Raw genomic sequence first — 20,010 nt, forward strand, 5'->3', positions numbered from 1 at the left:
CCCATTTTTATTTCCACAGAATGGGATGGGACTACTCACGTGTCTGAGACCCCCAGGGTAGGACAAGAAGTCTTTTTAAATACGCAGACATTGTAAAAATGTAGTATTGTTGGTTATGAAAACCAAAAACTGGTGTTTATTGTCAAATCTTCAAGCAGATCCTTAGAAACATTTTTAACACGGGGGAAATTAATTATTGGGAAGGAAAAATATAGTAATTGTTTGACTTTGTTTCTTTTGCTTTTTAAAAGAAACATAGTTATAGTGTAAAGTTTCATTTTAACTTGTGGTGCTTGTCCAAAAATTGCAGAAAGCTCAAGAGGGATCAAGAGCAGGTGGTGAGATTAAGATGTCACGCTGCTTAGGCTTTGCAGCTTGTCTGTGTTTACTATGCCCTGGCAAAGTCTCCCAAGCCTTCCAAATCTGGGATTTCCTGCAGGTGGGGGGGGGGCGCTGCAATTTCGATATCTCTTTTTGCTGCTTTGGGGTTTTTAATTTAGTTTCTCTCTGTAATCAAAAGTAAAAGCACTCGCCAAGAACAAGTGACGGCTTGTGCCCGTGCCAGTGGCCGGTGTCACCGCGCCACCCGAGCCGGAGAGTCTGGCGGGAGGCGGCTCTGAACTACGGCTCCCAGCAGCCCGTGCCGGCCGAGTGGAGGAAGTGCTCACGATGATTCCTCCTGGACTTTGAGCCGAGATTTTAATCCCGAGAAGGGACAGGTTGCTGAGGCTCGTGTCTCACGCGGTTCAGGCGGTCGGCGCCTCGCCCTAGGCAGGGCCGCAGCTCTCCGTCCGGCCAGCCGGGATGGCGGCGCGTATGTCCGTCCTGCCTTCCCTCCGGTGCCTGTTCGATGAGCCGGTGCAGATCCGTGTGGCCGGACTGCAGCCGCAGCAGGCGGTCACCCTCCGGGCCAGCCTGCTGGACGAGAGCGGGGAGCTTTTCCAATCCCACGCTCTCTACAGGGCTGGGAGCAGCGGGGAGCTGGACCTCAGCCGCTCCCCAGCGCTGGGGGGCAGCTATTTGGGAGTGGAGCCCATGGGGCTGCTCTGGGCTCTGCAGTCCAAAACGCCCTATAAGCGGCTGGCAAAGAGGAACGTCCTGACCCCTTTCTGTGTGGACTTGGAAGTGTATGAGGGCCACGGGGAGGACACGAGCCGCTTGCTGGGAAAATGCACCAATGAACGATGGTTTTTAGGAGAGGGAGTGAAGAGGATTCCGGTCAGAGAAGGTCGTCTCAGAGCAACCCTCTTCCTCCCTCCTGGTGAGTTTAATTCCATTCTGTTTTTGCAGGTATGTCTGACACCAGGTATTCTGCCCCGTGGTCCCTGAATGCACTCAGCAACCCAGAGCAAAGCCTCAGCTAACACTTCCCTCAGCCTGTGCCTGGTGCACGAACCTGGATCATCACAGCAGAGCAAACAGGCGGGGCAGGGGTGTGGTGGTGCAGAGGGGACAGCAGTGGTAACACAAGGTGCCCCCTGGTTGTTCTAGTTGAGTGTCTTGACCTCTCTTACAGTGAGAGCTTTGTCAAACGGTGTGTTTATTTCTTAGCTTTTCTGTTTAGCTGCCAGGACGAAGAGGCCCCGGTCCTTTGCAGAGCTGTGATGCGTGACAGCTCTGGCCATGGGGTGAAGAATGGCAAGGCATGGTGGGAGCACTGGACTCAGGCTGCAGCCAGCCTAGGCTGAAGAACCATGCCCTCAGCAGCTCCTACAGGTCTTCCTGCAGGTTCTGGACCTGTCTCTCTTTAGCTAAGGAAAAGCCAAAGAAAGAAGTCTCTTCCTGACTGGGCAGCTGGACTGCATGGGTTACTTAGGGAGATAGGAGACAAATGGGAAAAGCAAGGTCTTTAATTAAACAGATGCCATATTTTACAACTCTGTACACAGACAGTGCTGAGAATGGATCCTGTGCAAAGCTGCTTTAAGCCTGAAGTGTTTCTGCTCCTTGAATGGCCCTTAAACATGGCTGTCTTGCTCTGTAATTGACAAACAGTCCCTTGCAGCTGCAGCAACACCATATCTTGTAAGGGAAATCTGACTGTGAGAATGGGCAGACAGCATCAGGAAACGAAGGTCCTATTGCTGCAGGAGAGGTGAGGAGCTCAGGAGCAGTTACTCAGGTCTTACTGAAGCCTGAATTGGCACAGGTCAGTTCTGGCATTTGTGAATATTTCATAACCTGAGTATTTCATAACTCAAGTATTCCCTTCATGGCATGCCTGCCAGCATAGTGCCTAAGGAAGAGCCACTCCTGCAGTAATACTGTTTCTTCATTGATCCTCAATGGCCTGAGGACTTGTAGGCCAATGCCAGCTGAAATTCAGAATGAGAGAAGGATGTCCAACATGTGAACTTCCTATAATGAGTTCCTAAGAGAAAGAAATGTGCAAATTCATGTCCTTACAGTAATTTTGTTTGTTCCTGAGAACGATACTCACCATGGAAAGCTTCAGAGGATGATTTTCTTCTGATATCTGCTGTCCTGATGTGTGCTGAGGAGGCACCACCAAAGGACACCCAGAGGAACTTTTCTTTTGGTTATGCATACCCCCTCCTTTCATTGCAGGACCTGGCCCATTCCCTGGACTTATTGATTTGTATGGATCTGGAGGAGGTCTTATTGAATACAGAGCAAGTCTCCTGGCTAGCAGAGGCTTTGTGACTCTGGCCCTTGCTTACATGTCCTTTGAAGACATCCCTGCTATGCCAAAGACCCTTGAACTGAGCTATTTTGACGAGGCTGTGAACTTTTTGTGTAAGCAGCAGCAGGTAAGAGACAAATTATGGTGCTCTTCCTGAAACTATTTTCCAGTTTGCTAATTGGTTCCTAAACTAGAACTATTGAATTGCTTAAGCAGGAAACATTAATTTTGTACTAGTTTTGCATATCTTAAGATTTTAGAAGGGAAAAAGAATCCATTGGCTTTTTTACTGTTTCTGAGATATTACAGGCTTTTGATCCCGAGTTTTGCAGGACAGTAATAAAACACTCTAACAACAGAATCCTTCACAGTTGTAGCACTGGAGGTGTGACATATGTTAAGAGGCTGAGGCTGTATTTGAACAAGTGTGTGGGACAAGACAAGAAAGACATTTTATGGCAATGTATCATCATACTTAGCCTAAAAGTGACCAAGAGAAATCAAGTAGCATTTAATTTTTTAATGCAATGCTACTTAATGTGTATTTGTTTTGCAAAATTATTTACTTTCTATTACATGGACACCAGCATTGTAGGCAGTGTGAGAGCAGAATTCAGCCTTGCTTCTTTGTCTTGTTCCTCAGAGAGTTCTGAAACATCTAGAATTCAGTGTGAAGGGCCTTCACTAGAAATAAGTTGATTAAAACAGCTTTTGGGCTCACTTAGCCTCAGGTGTAATGAACATTATGTCTTCCAAGACAACACAGAAAATAACAGGTCAGCTGTAGGAGAGAAGAAACTGCAATGAAGAAATTCAATGCAAGAAAATCCGGGAAAAAGTGTCTTGGAGAGAGGAGCAGTAAAAGACACTGTACTGAGAGCAGGCTGAGCTGAGATGTGGAGGGAGCAAGGACACTTTGTGCAGGTCACCAGGAGGCAAGTGTGTTACAGGAGGAGGAATGTTGAGGAGCTGTGGAATTCAAAGTCGCTCTTTTGGAGGCTCAGCAGAGGGATAGATAAAGGAGTAATATAACCTGAACAGAGAGAGGGAAGGGGTAAAATGTGAGTGGTCATAGTTGGATGAGTGAGAAAGAACTGGAGAGGTTATGTCAGCTCAGGAAATAAAGAGTACTTAATATTACTATTTTCATAATTCTGTTTCAGGTGAAAGATACTGGCATTGGTGTTTTGGGCTTGTCTAAAGGAGGTGATCTAGCCCTTTCCATGGCCACATTTCTACCTGGCATCAAGGCAGCTGTCAGCATATCTGGAAGTAGTTTTAATTCCTTCATTCCCCTGGAGGGGGATGGCTTCACTATTCCTGTCCACCCATATGACTTGGGGAGGGTGAAGATCAGTGATGAGTCTGGAATAGTAGATTTTTCAGATGTCTTAGACGATCACATGGACCCAGCAACTTGGGCTTGTCGCATTCCTGTGGAGAGGTCCTTAGCCAAGTTCCTCTTCCTGTGTGGACTGGATGACATGAACTGGAAAAGTGACCTCTACTGCCAGGATGCTGTTCAGCGCCTTCAGCAGCACGGCCGGGAAGTGGAGATTTACTCCTATGCTGGAGCAGGGCACCTCCTGGAGCCACCATACTTGCCTCTGTGCAAAGTTTCAATCCACAGGGTGCTTGGGATGTTGATGCATTGGGGAGGGCAGTGGAGAGAGCATGCTAAAGCCCAAGAAGATGCATGGCGCAGGATACAGGCCTTTTTCTGGCAACATTTGATGGACTCAGACATCCCTAAGAGCAAGCTGTAGTGGAAACTGTCATAGATTCTGGCCAGGGATGGTATTTCAGCACTCACTGGATCTTGGAAACTCACCAAAAGTTTGCTGGACTCCCTTCCTCTAAACCCCTCTGTTGCATAGTTGTTTATTTTCATTCCCCAAATAATTTCCCATTTTTTAGTTGAATTTCAGTTGACTTCTGACCCCAGCTTCACAGTAGATTAGCACCATCTGTGCTGTAGTCTAAAAACATCCCAGCATCCCATCATCTAAATCACATTTGTGCTGAGCTATCTTTGCCCTCAATCTGCCACCATCTCCTTTCATAAGAGGAAATACTCTCACAAGAGGAGCTATCCACTGAATGATTTAGTCTTGCACCTTTAACTAACATAGATAAAACAGCAATTTTGTTGGACAACGCTGTAGTGCACTCATCCTTCCTCCTAGTATACTGTTTTCTCCCATTTCATAGTAAAAAGGTTGCAGTAGTTCTGATCTCAGCTAAGGGAAGAGGCACTCTTCTGGCTTAATCTGAAGTGCAATGATAACATTATTTTTTCTGGTACTTCAAAATCCAGAAGTGAATCTTACCCAGGTTACCCTGGTATATCTCCTGCTGACTCCATGTAAGTTCCATATTAGGGTAAAGTTTTTGCTGCACCACTCAGTGAGTGCAATGTGCACTATATCTGTGTGTGCACAGTTTGCTTGAGATTATCTGAACGAAGCCTTCAACCATCTGTGCACCTGCCAATACATTAAGGAACAATTCTGGTGTGGCCACAAGCTGTTCCTTCACTCAGTTGAGGAGGTCATGAGCAGAAGTCCTCACCTCCTGTTGGGAAGACAAGTGGTGGAGTCTGTGGTTTTGCACAGTGTCCAACATGGGGGTGATACAGATGTGCCAAGTACTTGCTCTCATATGATGAAAGTTAGTTTGTCTCCATTTTGGGGGGGAACAGTAAAGCCACTGCTGCTGAGTTCCCAGGAGCCCAGTGAGGTGGGCTGCCTCAGTTGTCCTGCACTTTAGCAGACAGCTGTGGGTTCAGCGATAGCTGAGAAATGCCACTCTTCAAGAGAGGACTGACCTCACCTTCTGGGAAGAATGGGCATTTTCTTACCCTTTACCAGTGTCCAAACCTGCCAAGGAGGGGCTGTAATCCACCTTGTGCATTTGTGGGATAGTGGAGCAGATTGTCCCTCCTGGAGCAGTCAAGACTCACACCCTGGCAGCAGAAGCAAGCAGGAGCTGGAAGTCTCTGCATTGCACTGAGGTAGAGAAATCTTGCCTTTGACAGTGTAGTCCCTGGTTTCCAGTTCCTGCTGAGGCAAAAGCCCTGTAGGAGCCTGGATCCTGCTGAGGGAGGAATCATGCCCTTAGTTTTCTTGCTTCAGGGAGGCAATGGTCACTCAAAATGAGCACATTGGACCTCGGAGGGGTGGGGACTCTCTCATACAATATATTCAGCACAGACTGTCCCTTCAGGTACTTCTGGTTTTCCTGAGCCCCCTGTTCCTCAGACTGGTAGATGGGTACCACCTACCTGAAGGTGTGAGTAGTTAGTTTGGAGACTTCTCTCTCCTGCTCAGCCATACTGGTCATCCATCAAGTTTTATGCTGTTGCCTCTTACTTGATTTCTGTTTGTCCCTTGTGTGCCTGTGTCCTGCATGGACTGTGGTTGTTACAGGTGTTTAGTGACTGAGTGGGGCCTGGCAGCAGAGTAACATGTAACAGCAAGGAAAGTCAAACACATTTAAGCAGTTCCATCTGAGTAAGGCACATTTTCTTTTCCCTAATTTTTCTGTTTTATTGAAGCATTCAGAAAACCCTGGGCTGCTGATCCACATTTTCCTCAGACTCAGGGCTTTAGGCTGCGAGTTTCTCTGTGGTATGAGTAATTCAGTTCTCTTATTTTTACTGAATACAGTGGGGTTTATACAAAAGCAGTGTGTTGGTTTCTAGCCTGTGGGATAACTCACATTTATTTTACTCCCTTCTGAGGGGAAGCGAAGCTTTCCCAGCCTTCAATGAGCAGTTTACACATCTATACTTTGATTTACAAAATTGTGACCTTCTGAGAAAATACATTATCTATAGGAAACTACCATTACAAATAAAAATGCTTTCCATCAGTAAATCAACAGTGTGCTCAGTGATGCTTTCATCCAGTTTTTATGTTGTTACATTTGGCAGTCAGGTTCATGGAAAAGAGTGTTCAAAATAGAGGATGAAGGGAGCTGACTGGTGACTCCATTGATGACAACAGCACATAGGACTTCTTTCTTTTGTTGCTTTGGAATGACAGCTTTGCTACCCACTTAAGAGCCCTTTATCACTTGGATGACATCTGACAAGAAAGTCTGGAAAAGCTGATGTAGCTGAGCAGCTCTGTGCCACATACAGCAAAATATTCAAGGCGACTCAGTTGCACTGAGAATACTTTTAAAATTAAACTCAAAATTGAAACTTATCTTCAGGAAATAGAAACTGGAAACTGTTGTCAGACTAATACAAAATGACTGGAAATGGCTTAAATCAGTAACACACTTCTGCCTGTTCTTAAGAATGTTCTTCAGCACTTTGCTGAAGATTTCTACTACTTAATGTTTCTTCTGCTGAAGAGATGGTTTAGACCAGTAGGGCTAAGATCATAGGTTTTTTTCAAGACAATATTCTACTAATTGCAGGCTGTTGAATCAGAGTGCTTCATATTGTCTCTCTAGGCCTGCTGAATGCAGACAACAATATTCAAGAACAATGTGAAAGTTATTATTTAATTAAAGATAATAGACCCTTAGCTGCAAGAGATCCTCTGCCAAGCAAAATGGATAAATCTAATAGAAGTTGGATGGGAAACTCTGTTCTTGTAGTCTGCTTAATTGAAAAGTGCTTCAGATAAAACAGAGTATCAAAGGACTAGCTTGAAGGATCTTGTCTTTATTCTTAGTCACCCACTGTTTAGCTCTGCACTTCATTTCTATTTTGAGAATAAGAAAAGCTTGTGACAAGCCTCTTAAGAACTGAGAATATCCCCACATGTAAGCTGGTATGAACAAGTTTACTATACGAGAACAGTATGTCTTGCAATACTTTTTTAGGGTAGGATGATTTCCCTAGCTGTCATGGAATCAGGCAACAATGGAGAGTGCTGATTTGCCCAATACATTCTTAAGATTTTCTGTCTTTGCATTGAAGATTGACCCTGAAGCATTTTGATACACATACAGTATAATTTGAAGGAAACTGCAGAATGAAAGTAGACAAAAGGCCTTTATTAGCAAAAAGTGAACCACAGGTGCAGAGGAGGTGAAACATCTTTGAGAAACTGGCTGTCTCTGCAGAAGTAGTGGGTATTTGAGGCTTCAATGGAATTTTAATAAGGATTATGCTGAGCAAAGGGATTTCAATGCAAATGTGCTTCTCTAAGCCTTGAGCTTCTTCAGGTGAAGCAGTGTCTCTGGATGGCTTCTGCAAGTGAGGTGGTTTCATGGCCACAGAACAGGAATGAAGTGAAAGATGAGAATATATGTTGTGTGGTGTAATTTAGGAGTCACTTTTCCCCATTTCTGGTTTATATTCCCTGAGTGTATTTGAAAGTCTATAGATTTAGTTTTTTTTTTTATTCAAAGCTTAGTTCTGTAATACATTACTAGATCATTTGTTATCAAGCTGAAGGATAAGACCAGTGTTTAATGAGAAAATACAAATAGTAATTTTTTTTCTATATTTTGCTACAAAAAATATAATTCTACCATTTCATTAAAAAAACCCTACTATGCTGCACTTTTTAGTGTTATGTACATATTATTCGGAAATGGAGTCTGGAATGGAATCTGATCCAAATGTAGTATTAAGCACAAAGAAAGTGATGCTTTGTTTAAGTTTGGGGAGAAGAAAGATTAATATTTCCAATGAACTAGTGCTCCTTGCAGCATTTACTGTGAAATATCCCTGCTATTTTTCATTGTTGAGGACAAAAATTAGAAATTCTGAGTCTTAAAAAATCGTCTGTGCAAAATTTGGGTAAAACCTAAAAATGTCTGTACCTGACTCTGGATAATACTTAGAGAAAAAATTAGTAAATGAGATACATTCTATTTATTAAGGATTATATCTTTTCAATTACCTAAGCTGCTGAACTTCAATATTTTGTGTTTAGACTGGGTATTTATATTTACATTAAAATCACTTCAGTAAAAGGTGTGGTTTTAAATTTTTTTAACTCCTAAAAGAGTACTTAAATACTCTTGCTGCACAGAGGGACAGTCATGCTTTTTTTTCTGGTTAGTGATCTAAGAGGTAATCCTGTGGAAAACAAAACAGAACAAAAAGAAGATTAAAATGTTCTGCTGGATCAAAGAAGGAAACAGCAGGAACATGTATGGGGTTATCAGGAGAAGCAGGGGTGAGCCATACTGTGCCAAGATAAGTAAGAAACTAGTACAGTTATTAGTTATGTCTGTAGCAACTAGTCCAGCTGATTGCAAATCATGAATCCATTTCTGTATCCAGTGAAGTGAGTGCTTGTTGGCTCCTTGTGTGCTGCCCCTGTTTGCAGTGGATCTGGTCCTGAAGGAGCGAGGTATTTGACAGTAGAGAGAAAATTGTGAAATATGGATGTCAGATAAGAGATAAGCTGGATAGATAGTTCAAAGGAAATGCCCTGGATAGGAACAGAGCATGTGTATATCTCTGCTTTCATCTAGAAGAGGAAGTTCTAATGCCCTGCTATCATTTTAATATGCTATGAATTCAGCAAGGTAGTTTTGAATCAAGAATCCTGTGCTATCTACACAAGTCTGTCCCTGGACAGTGTCACTCTGACATCCTCAAACATCCAGCACTAACTCAAACCAGATTATTTTTGGCTGCACAGTGCTCTGACTCCAGCCATTCTCCCATCTCTGGGTTATTTCAGATCAGAGATATATCATCTTGACACAGGAAAACTACTTTGATACCTAATGACATCACTACTGTTGTAGTGGAAGAACAGGAGGTCAGTGGTCTGTACTTTTTGGTGGAAATATCATCAAATCACTAAACAGCCCAGCACTTACTGCTTCCATGGCAGTCTGTATACCACTCCCTGTAAAGCTGAGACCTCCTAGGCTCTATTTAGATCAGCACTGTGCTGGGGCACTTCTGCTCTTTTGAAGCTTTCTGGGGAATCTTGCTCTTTCTGTGTCTGCCTTCCCTCACCTGAGGATATAATGTCTGCTTCCTTTTTTCCCCTCTATCTTTGACAGTTTCGCTTCTGTCCCACTGACCATGAACCAGGCCATACCACTTCCAGAGCACCCAAAATCAAAATTGTAACCTAGCTAGACAAATCAAAAATTAACCAAAATAGAGGTACATAAATTATGCATACAAAGAAAAGAAAGATAGTGTGCATTCAGGGAATATCAATTGTTAAATTTCTCCCCCTCATCAAGGGAAGTATGTGAGTGTGTGGGGATATATAAATGTTGGTTGAAAGGAAGTGAGGAATGGGGAGAGAAAAGCAAAGGAAAACCAAAAGATTATGGGTCACTTTCAAGTAGAGATATTATATGATTTAAAAATTCTGTTTTGTAATAACTTGGGATTTTTCTTTTTTTTTCTTTTTTTTTCTTTTTTTCCATAGAATGTAGGTTCTCCAGCAGAAATCTCCTGGCAGAAGACAGACATGTACAAGTGAAAGTACCATGGCTCATGTCCACAAACCAGATGTTTTCACTGTGCAGTGCCAGAGGTGAGTGTACAGTGAACCCTGCCTGCTCCAGGATTCCAGGGCTCTGCACAGTGCCCATTACTCAGCCACAGGGTTAATCCTAACACAGGACACAGGATCTACTTACAAACAAGTCACTGAAACCTGTGTTTTGTTTGCTTTCTCAACTAAGGGGTTTTGCAATCAGTCATTATTAGTACACTTACTGTCATTGAGAACGAATGCTGTTATGGAGAGGTAATAAATGCTTTCCATTGCTGTAGCTCTAGTGACAAGTTATAGAAGTTTTCTCAAGCTCCCTCACTTTGAGGTCAATGTAGAAACCGAGGAACAAATTTTATTTATTTTATCTCTGGTTGATTCCATTCAGATTTTCCAGTCACTCATCAGACTTGCAAATAATGTAGTTTTTTGTTCTCTAATGGCTAGAGAGTTCTGAGATAAGAAATAGGTTTTCTCCCACTGGGGAGAAGATTAGTATTTAGTTGAGTAACTCTGTTTTATCCTCCTAAGGACTAGTGTTAAAAGTCTCCTTGAAATAACCATTCACCTAAGAGCTGGGGTTCTCCATGGGATTTAGAAGGCTGAAGCTCATGCCTTGGCGTTGCCTGAGAAGAGTCTTCCATTTCCCAGATTTGTGTTCTGGTCAGCAGGTTGTTGTTTGTTAGTACATTAGTGCTTATGGTGGGTTCAGGGAAAAGGCTTAAATTTTATTCCTCATTAGACCAATAGGTTTTGAAATCTTGTTGTTTTTGTCATGAGATGAGAGCTTTATTTTACCAAGAGTTACCTTTCACATAATATAAAGCAACGTTAGTAATTTGGTAATTAATTTCCTTAGGATATATGGCTTAATCTGTGCCTTGTCTGTGTCTCCCTTGATTCATCTGGAACACTGTGCCCAAAAGAGGAGGGAGGAAGAGCAGATATAAACACAACCTTTCTCTCTTTTTTTTCCAGTTGTCTCTGGCTACTAAGGTGTGCTTTGTATAGCCTAAAGAATACTGTCCACTAGCAGAAGAACAGCTTGGGAAAAGCCAAACCCATTCATCTCCTTACATGGCCTGAGAAAATACTGGTGCCTAATAGTTACCACCCAGTGAGAGTTCAGTCATACTCAGGCCAGAGCTGTCTCCTCTCTGCTTCATTTACTGCTTGTTCCATTTGCTTTCTGGTATTTTTATAATTTCTGTCTGCCTTATTAGCCTTAAAACAGACACCTCACAGAGGATCATGATGGGCTGAGGCAGGTAATACCACTCTGCCTTTCAAAATCACACATTTAAGAAAGATAGCTTTGACTTTTTAAGTAATTTGCTCCTGGTACTTGGCATGTGCAAGTTCTCCCTTCAGCTGGGTTGAGAGGAGAGTAGAAGTTTTTAAGACTGTTATTCTTCTTCATTCCTCTCAGTTCTCCACATAAGGCTATTTGGCTTTCCAGTGCTTTCACTTTGCTTTTCGTCTCCCTGCAGAGGAACATAATTTTGCATTATCAATGAACATCAGTCCAGATCTCAAAGGAATGCAATTTCCTGTGCTCTGGGGGAATCCAGAGGTTAGTCTCATAAATCCTGTGTATACTCTGCAGCTCCTAGTCAGGTTTGACAACAGGGTCATTTAATGTAGCACTCGCATAGTAAAACACATTGCTTTTGTGGCCTCTGAGCAGGCTGTTCAGGGTAAATCAGTGTACATATGGTTGTTACTTGAGCAGTGCCTGTGCGTGTCTCAGCTGCTTTCCTGCTACTCTGTCTGTGGAACAGTGCAGAATTCTCCTCATGAGGTGGTGTTCCTGGAGGACAGAGCCTCCTGCTACACCCAAAAAACAGAGTGATTTTTCTGAGGGTCACCACATGTACAGAACCCAGAGTCCAGGAGATTCTCGACAGAATGTTACTTGGTGTGTGAAATACAGCTCTTCTGGGAGCAGAGGAGTGTTTGTGGATGGTAAGGATGGTTTCTCTGCTGCAGTCCCCAATTCTCCAGTGTGAGATTCCACGTGGAGACAGTCAGGAATACTTTTATCTTTGCAAGATTTCTCTTGAAAGATTTTAGGTTTTCATTGAAGAGGTGTGAAAACTGAAACCATATTTAAAGATGTTTTCAATATGGTGGTAGCAGCACCCTCAGCTCTGTCTTCTGCCAGTACCATAGAAACAGCAGGTGCAGCAGGTACCTACTTTCAGGCAATAGCCACAGACCAAACCAAAATTCTCTTCTGCAGTTGCCCCCAGACTACCAGAGGTCTGAACTTCTGCAGTTTATCACTTCCTGATCCTTTGTTTTATTCTCCATCTATTTTAGTTTGTTTTCCTCCATTAGGTTTCCTGAATTCTGCTTTTCTTTCTTTCCTCTTGTCTCTCTTTAGAAGAATTCCAGCCTTATGTTGAGTTCTCATTCTCAACGAACTTTGCAAAATGAATTCTGTATCTCTTGTAATACAGGGGATCAGATTGTTGTGATGAGGTTTGTTGAAAGGAAATTTATTAATGATCAGGTTTTTGTCTGATTAGTAACCTTTTGAACTACAACATACTTAGCACTGATATGGACTTTGCTCCTCTGTTAATCCACCGACTATTTGGACTGCTGCTGCAACCTGAATCCATTCTGGGAGCAGACTGTATCAGAAAAGGAAGAGCCTGATATATTACTGCAAGAGAGAGGAGATTATATATTAGAAGGATTTAAAGATTGTGTTTGCTTCAGGGCAGAAGGGCTTGCTCAATGCTTCTGGTAGCTCTTAAGACCTCATTGTGAAATGAGGAAGAAATGGCAGACCCAGCACAAACTCTTGTTGCAGAGGTGGATTCTATCTAAAAATAAAATAAAGTATCTTGTATGTCTGGAATTGGGCTTTAAGAATATGGAGATGCAAATGCTGATATGACAAGGATTTCCATAGGGAAATATTACCTCTTTCATTAATATGTGGCTGTACATTTCTGTATATGGATTAAGTTTGCAAGAGAAAAAGGATATATCCTTGCCAGGTATGGATTTCCGATGTATCCTTGACTTACTTCCATAGTACTAAAAACATCAGCAATCCCTGAACATGGCCTGGATTTGTAAAGGTTTTCTGACAGTGGAATACCTTCTGCTGGTCTTCTACCCCTGTCAGAGGAAAGGAATGGTCTCTTCAGCAATATCTATCTTCTCTAAAGACTTCTTGTTTTACCTCACTAGGTGGAGTCCTAAACACTGTCACTAGGACTTTTGACCATGAGATAATATGAGAAAATATGGTACATATCCTGAAGGACCTCAGATTATTATCAGTGGGATTTTACACATCTATGAGTAATAGATTGATGCCAAAGTGATCAGCATGTTACAGAAATGGATGCTAGGTGAGTATAGAGGTTCATTTTTCCTTTTTCCATATTCTAGAGTCATGGTTTACCGTATGGGTAAACATAACCTTCAGTGGCTATTTGGGAGCTCTTGTTCTGCTATGCCATATCCGGAAGAGAATACAGTATGTCCTGGAAACTCTGATCAGAAACTGAGTGCAGGGTGCTTTGGTTTCCTTTGGCAAGCAAGGATTTGAAAGGAAATATGATTTGGGTGTGCAATGATGACTGAGGCTTTGGTAGAGAGGAAGGATTGATGCTTTGTCTCCAGGTAGAGGTGTTGAGGGAACCTTTTACCTGTACTTGCTGTCTGGGGGCTCTCCCAAACAATCTATCTGAGCTCAGAGCATCTGCCTTGCTGGCTCAGAGCCCTCAAACCTGCTTGTTCCTGGTATGTGCCTGCTCCTGCCTTGCCATGCATTTCGTATTGCCAGCAGCTCAAGACTTGATTCTGTGTCTTCAGCTGAAAAGTGCTGTGGGAGTACACACTGATGGAGGCACATGTGGTTGGGGTATAAGGAAAGAACGAGGCCTCACTAGGAGAGGAGACCCCAGCTTGCTTTTCAATGTGATTGCAGTAATACTAACCTTTTTACAGGTATTTCAAAATGCTGGGTAAGCAGTCATTGCACAGCTGAAGCCTGTATTGCTCAGGGAACAGCATATCCATTTGACATACAGCTATTTTATTTAATGTGAGCAGATGGAACAACCCTATTTAGATTCAGAATACAGCGACAACCTTTTCAAGCAAGAAAAATGTTACCATAAATATACAAACTTTACACTTGAGATGATGGAGAGGAAAGTTTTATCCTCAATATACAAAACTATGTAATAATTTATAATAATGCTTCCCAGCTGTAAAGAATATGTCTTTTTAATTTTTTTTCAGTGTATACTGCAATTTTCTACTGCTGACTAAATGTGTGTTTTGCTTTCCAGCACATATGATTCTCTTGGCAGCAGGGGGATATTCTTTAGCTTTTATTACAAACCCCTAGTCCTTTAAACTGTGGGCTTCAGCCCCTCTGCAGGATTGCCTCTAACCTGGCCTGTCCATGGACAGGAATTCCTTTAGCAACCATGTTGACACTGAAGGGTGCAGTCCAGGGGAGACAGATAAGAAAGCTAAGCAGAGACAATGTGGGTCTGAATATAAAAGAAGGCTTGGCTGCTCAAAGCATCATTACTGCACTTCTGTACCAGGGAGATCGTGTACTCTATCCTCCCAGTCTAGGGGAAAAAGTGTCACCTGTGGCTAAGTAAAATTTGCAAGTCACAAGATGGCAGCATCATCTCACCAGTGAGGGTGACAAAATTTGAAGGGTCAGGTCAGTAATCTTCCTCAGCTCAAATTCCTGTTTTGAATAGTCAGAAAGTCCTGTATCTAATTAGCTGGTGCTTCCTAGGCTCTAACTGCTATGTATAGAGGTGAAACTATTATATATGTAGGTGAAAATCCTTTTAGATCGCCTTTCAAATTAACCTATTTCATTTACATTCAGATGCACTGTGATAGTATTGACATAAATTGCTCACCGGGAGTTCAGTATGGAATAGAAAAAATGACACCAGCATGTTATGTAACTCATCAGCAAAAAAGACATTGATGGCACACTGACTTTGCCAAGCCTGTGCAACTGGGAGTCATACTGTTGTATTTTCACTTCCTCTCTGCCCTTGAGATCAAGGTGCTCTGAACGCTGTCTGAAAATACACATTTCTTGATGAGCATTAGTACTACTGAGTGAATATATTCCCTGTGAAGAGCTAATTAGTCTATTTTTCTCCTTCTGTTTAAGGGGTATTCTGTATTTAGTTTTCATCTGCCTATTTGCCTGCCCATGTGTGTGTCTGTCTTTCAAAGAGATCTGCCCATTCTTACCATTTGTTGTGAATTGAACCTTTCCAATGTGCAGCACCTCATTTGGAAAAAAGGACTGTGCTAGGGAGAGATGATTCATCACATCAGCCATCATATTATATTATGCAGAGTGATAACAAACCTACTGAGAAGATTGCTAGCAGCAATATTCCCACTTGCAACTTTAAATATTTCGTGCAGAAATATCTATAAAAATAAGTGGGGGTAACTGTATCCATTTGGAAGAAAAACAAGCCATGAGAGCAAGGCAAATATATTTCCATTTTCAAAATAGATTGCAAGTTTTTGTGATACTACCGCAGAATTAAACTATAGATATTTAAGTGCAACTTCCAGATGCACTTTTTTGAGAATGTTGAATCATAGCTCTACAAATTGCTTGCAAGTGAATATGAGTTTTGACATATGTGCAAACTGTTCTTATGAGTATTTGCTTGCTGAATTTAGAGGTAGGTTTTACTGGACAATTTTGCAAACTTGAGACTTCTGAACATATGCTGAAATCCAAACTGATCATTGGCTTTGGCTTTGTTTACCTGCCCAGATGAAGATTCTAACCTAGTTTGCTCTCAGTAGTTAATATAGTTTCAAGCATGCCTAAGACAAATTCAATAAAGCCAAAGATTAATGAGATACACTGCCCTTTCCATGAGTACGTTGTTTCCATCCTGAGTGATTGGCCACATGGTGTCACTGTGTTTTAAGGCACCAAACCCTCTAGCAATAAAGCCTAGCAATTCCAAGTTTTCAAACTATCCCAACCACGTTGTATTATCTAAGGAGACACTTCAACAAAAGTGACAAGATCCCAAAAGCTTCACATAGCAGAGTTTTAGGAAGATATTTTACACAAAACATCTGTTTCTCAGCTTCCTTTACCTTCCCTGGAATAAATCAGAACATTTTTAGCCCAGAAACACTTTTCTCCAAATGTCTGCATTTTGGAACATGCTTATATAGAAAGCTTTATCTTAAATTGTTACAAGTTGGAAACTTAAAAATTCATCTGTGCTGAACTTGTCCTAAACTTCATAGTTCTTTTCTCCTTCTGTCTTTGTGTGTCTGAATTTGCAACAGCCTTTGGCTCTGCTGAATAGAGCAAACTTGGCCTTATGGTGCTCAGACGAATATAAACTGCATCTCCTGGGACCCACAAAATGCTGTTTAATCCCTGCTAGCTCTGAAGAATGCATTGCACAACACACCTGCTCAAGAGAGCTGTGCCAAAAATGGATGTATTGCGTATTTGAGGGGTTTCATAACGTACAGCTATAGCAACAGTGAGAGCAACAGTTGTGTACAGATACAGTACAAGCCTTAGCCAAGGAGATGATATCTGGCTCAGGGTGTGTCAAAAGGCTGCCAAATCTCATGCAGTGCTAAGTATTGGGGTGCACTGTTTCTTCTGTGAGTGGCAAGTGAGCCTAGGGTAGCAGGCCCTGTGCTACACCTCGGTAGACCATGTAGGTTGGATGATTGTTTTATAGGAAGCAAACATGCGGCTTAACACCCACGGAGGGTGCATGGTGCTTTGTTTTGCTGGTTAGCACATTAGGTAGCTGCAATGCTTTCCCTAAGCCAGCCACTCTGCTTTGTATGGAGCTTACTCTCTGCAGAGCTGCTGAGCGTGACAGCTCTGGTTTAAGATGTGTATTTCTTAGTAATCGTTTCACTATCAATTCTGTTTGGACCAGGAATTCCCTTGTAATATGTCTGTTTTGAGGGCCATATCTTCAATTTAAGTGCACAGTCAAGTCATACTTAGAATTATTATGTCTACGAAGCATGGTGATCTGAAAATTCAGGTGCCTCAGAATTTCAGTGCAATGGTATGAATTGAGGAATTAGCTGTGTTAGCTGGCGTTGAATATGACCTGAGATTAAATGCTAAATAAAACCTGGACTGTCAGATCTCACAAGCTACAGTGGAGCTGAGATGTCCTGTTCCTTGCGGAGGCAGCAACAGTGCAATGGGAGGGTTTGGGAGACTGTTTGTGAGTCCATTGTGTGTACATTTGTGAATAGCAGATTATTTTGTGCTTCCTCTTCCTACTTGTAATGCAAATCCAGCTTAGAAGTGTGTTCCACTGATGGTGATTTAGAAAAACTTACTCAGATATGATTTTGGCATATGATTTCTTCAATTGCCCCCTCACCCTTGCTTCTGTGATTATCTTAACTGAAGAATTTTCTGTTGGCTTCTGTGCTGGTGTAGCCTTCAGTATGGGAGCTTCTGAAGAGGATAAAACATGGTATGATTGATCCTGGAGGAAGAGCTTAAAGCAGGTTGTATAAACAGTAATGCAGAAGAGCAGATGGGGTCTCCTGTAGGGGAAGGTGGTAGGTCAAGCTTGGGAGTAAGTTGGGCGTGTTGCCAAAACAATTTGTCCTTGTTCTGCAGATCTTGGAAATTGCTGACCTCGTTATCTAAGACACAAAGCGTCTCCTGGTAGTGTGCAGGGGAGTCCTAACATAACAATATATATAATTATCCTAATGGCACTGCTGCCATGATGGCATATAAACTATAAACAGGAAAGACTGAAACCCTCTGACACAAATGAGATGCAAATGAGGGGTTGGTGCCTCTGCTATAGGAATACCAATAAGAAATGGAAACTGGCTGAGGAAATCCTTCAAGGTTTGTCTCCAGGAACTGCCTTCAAAATGTTTGCTCAGGGAAGAAAGCTGTGAAACAGGGGAAGGATGGGTGTTTCCTTCCCTTGTGGTTTTGTGAACCTCAGGCTCTGGAACCAAGGCTCTGTCTGAGGAAGCATTTATGTGCTGTCTTGTGCAAGATATTATCTGGGAAGCTCTAGTACTCCATATTTTTGGAAGAGGTGCACTGTATATCAGTGCCAAGGGCATTTCAATGTTAGTTTCTAACACTGTTAGATTAAAAAGCGAGTCTTCATGAAATAAGGAACAGCTTGTCTCTTCATCTGAAGCTTTTTATGAAGCACAGAGACCATCACTATCTGTAGATATAGGTCAACTACAGGTTTCTAAAATATGTTTGATATAAGGAAAATATTGAATAAGGAAAAAAAGAGATTTTAAAAACAAAAACCACCTATGAATATTTAGTTGTACCTACCCAATGTATGCATTTTTCCCAGTAATTCCTGAATCAAGTTCCTTGTGTTTGATTGAGCTTCACATAAAAGAGAATCATCCAGTTTTAATTTAAATTTAGTTATCACATGGGGGGGAAATGTGATGTGGAGGCTGAGAAAAGTCAGGGGTCACCATGTGAAAGGAAGGTGTAGGAGGGAAGATACATAGTTTAGCTTTAACACAGGTTTCAAGATCAGAAATAGAATTTATTGACGTTTGTGGCACTGTGGCACTGTGAAAAGGCAAGAGAGAAATGATTTGTTAAAAGTGATAGAAGTTCTCAGAAAAGCTGTAGACCTTGCTCCAAAAAAGATCTGTAGTCTAAATAGAATGCATGAGCACCAACACATATGAAGAAATAGGAGGAACAGGAGTTTAAGAATAATTAAACCTAGGAAAAAATGTGATACATTTGGTTTTCTCAGGGAGCAGAGAGGGGGAAACAGGCTGATGTTTTGTGTATATTCTTTTATCTGTTTGGTTGTGCTCCAGTTCATTAAGCACTGGTGCATCTGAGGTGGCACTTTACCTGTGAATTATCCTATTAATATAAATTAGACTGTTCCTGAGAGGAATGTGTGCAAGTGTCTGCGGAGATCAAAGCTTTTGGCTTTTTAAATGCTTATGTTAACTCCTAAATGGACAGCAGAAAAGCTGGAATTGTCTAAGCACAAGACCTACTAGTGAATTACCAGTAGCTGCAGATGAGGAAGATGTCTTCTACTCTTTTTGCACATCTTTTCCAACAACAAAGACATGGCTTTGAATTTTCAGCCGTTTACTGTGGGTTGTTTTTTGACTGGCTGAATTTTGACTAGATCCCCTCAGTAATCTGGAGTGGTGAGGGGCAGGAGACAGAGTGTGAGGAATGAGGGTTTTACTTCTGTTGAGCTCTACACAGCTAGTAATAAAAACTCCAAGATGCTCCATTGTTAGAATGTTTTTCATTAAACCCTGTCCTGACACGGACAGACCACATAATGGCAATGACTACACATATCAGAAGGAAGGAAGTGGAGCTCAAATGATCATGACCAGAACTAGAATTAAGATATCAAATAGATATATCTATCTTGAGAGTCTGAAATGGATTTGCATGGATTCACCTGTACAGTTCTTTCAATTGATGGGGATGAAAGGGGCTGTTAATAGCTGTTAAGATCTACTCCTATTTAGGAGAGCATCAAATTGCTTTACAGTATTTTTGTTTCTTGGTTTTGCAATGGAGACCATAGTATCTTCTGTTTGAGTTACTAATAGAGACTTCCTTGTACATGAGTATACTGAATGAAAATTAAGGTGCCCTACTCACTGCTTCTTGCAGACTGTCCCTGGTGCCTTGTGAAACCCTTAATTACCTTTTTGACTCCCAGGTTATTCCCCCCAGAGCTGAAGAATGTTTTGCTTGGGACAAGTGAACAGCATTTAGCTGCATCTGTAATAATGTAATGCAACCATTCATTTAATTTGATTCAGAGCCACATAAGGTTAAACAATGTGCAACAAGAAGCACCTCAAAGCATTACTTCAGAGGGTGGGACACATTTC

General features: G+C 41.9%; 1 protein-coding gene across 1 annotated transcript; it reads left to right on the top strand.

Annotated features, from left to right (window-relative positions):
• Positions 1-801: 801 nt before the first annotated feature.
• LOC131559497 (acyl-coenzyme A thioesterase 1-like) lies at positions 802-6,506 on the top strand. The gene is made up of 3 exons (XM_058807862.1): positions 802-1,261; positions 2,569-2,771; positions 3,808-6,506. The coding sequence occupies exons 1-3, from the start codon at positions 805-807 to the stop codon at positions 4,408-4,410; spliced, it is 1,263 nt and encodes a 420-aa protein (XP_058663845.1). The 5' UTR covers positions 802-804; the 3' UTR covers positions 4,411-6,506.
• The last annotated feature ends 13,504 nt before the right edge of the window (positions 6,507-20,010 follow it).

Source organism: Ammospiza caudacuta, chromosome 6 (assembly GCF_027887145.1).
Source record: "Ammospiza caudacuta isolate bAmmCau1 chromosome 6, bAmmCau1.pri, whole genome shotgun sequence".
NCBI classification, from domain to species: Eukaryota; Metazoa; Chordata; class Aves; order Passeriformes; family Passerellidae; genus Ammospiza; species Ammospiza caudacuta.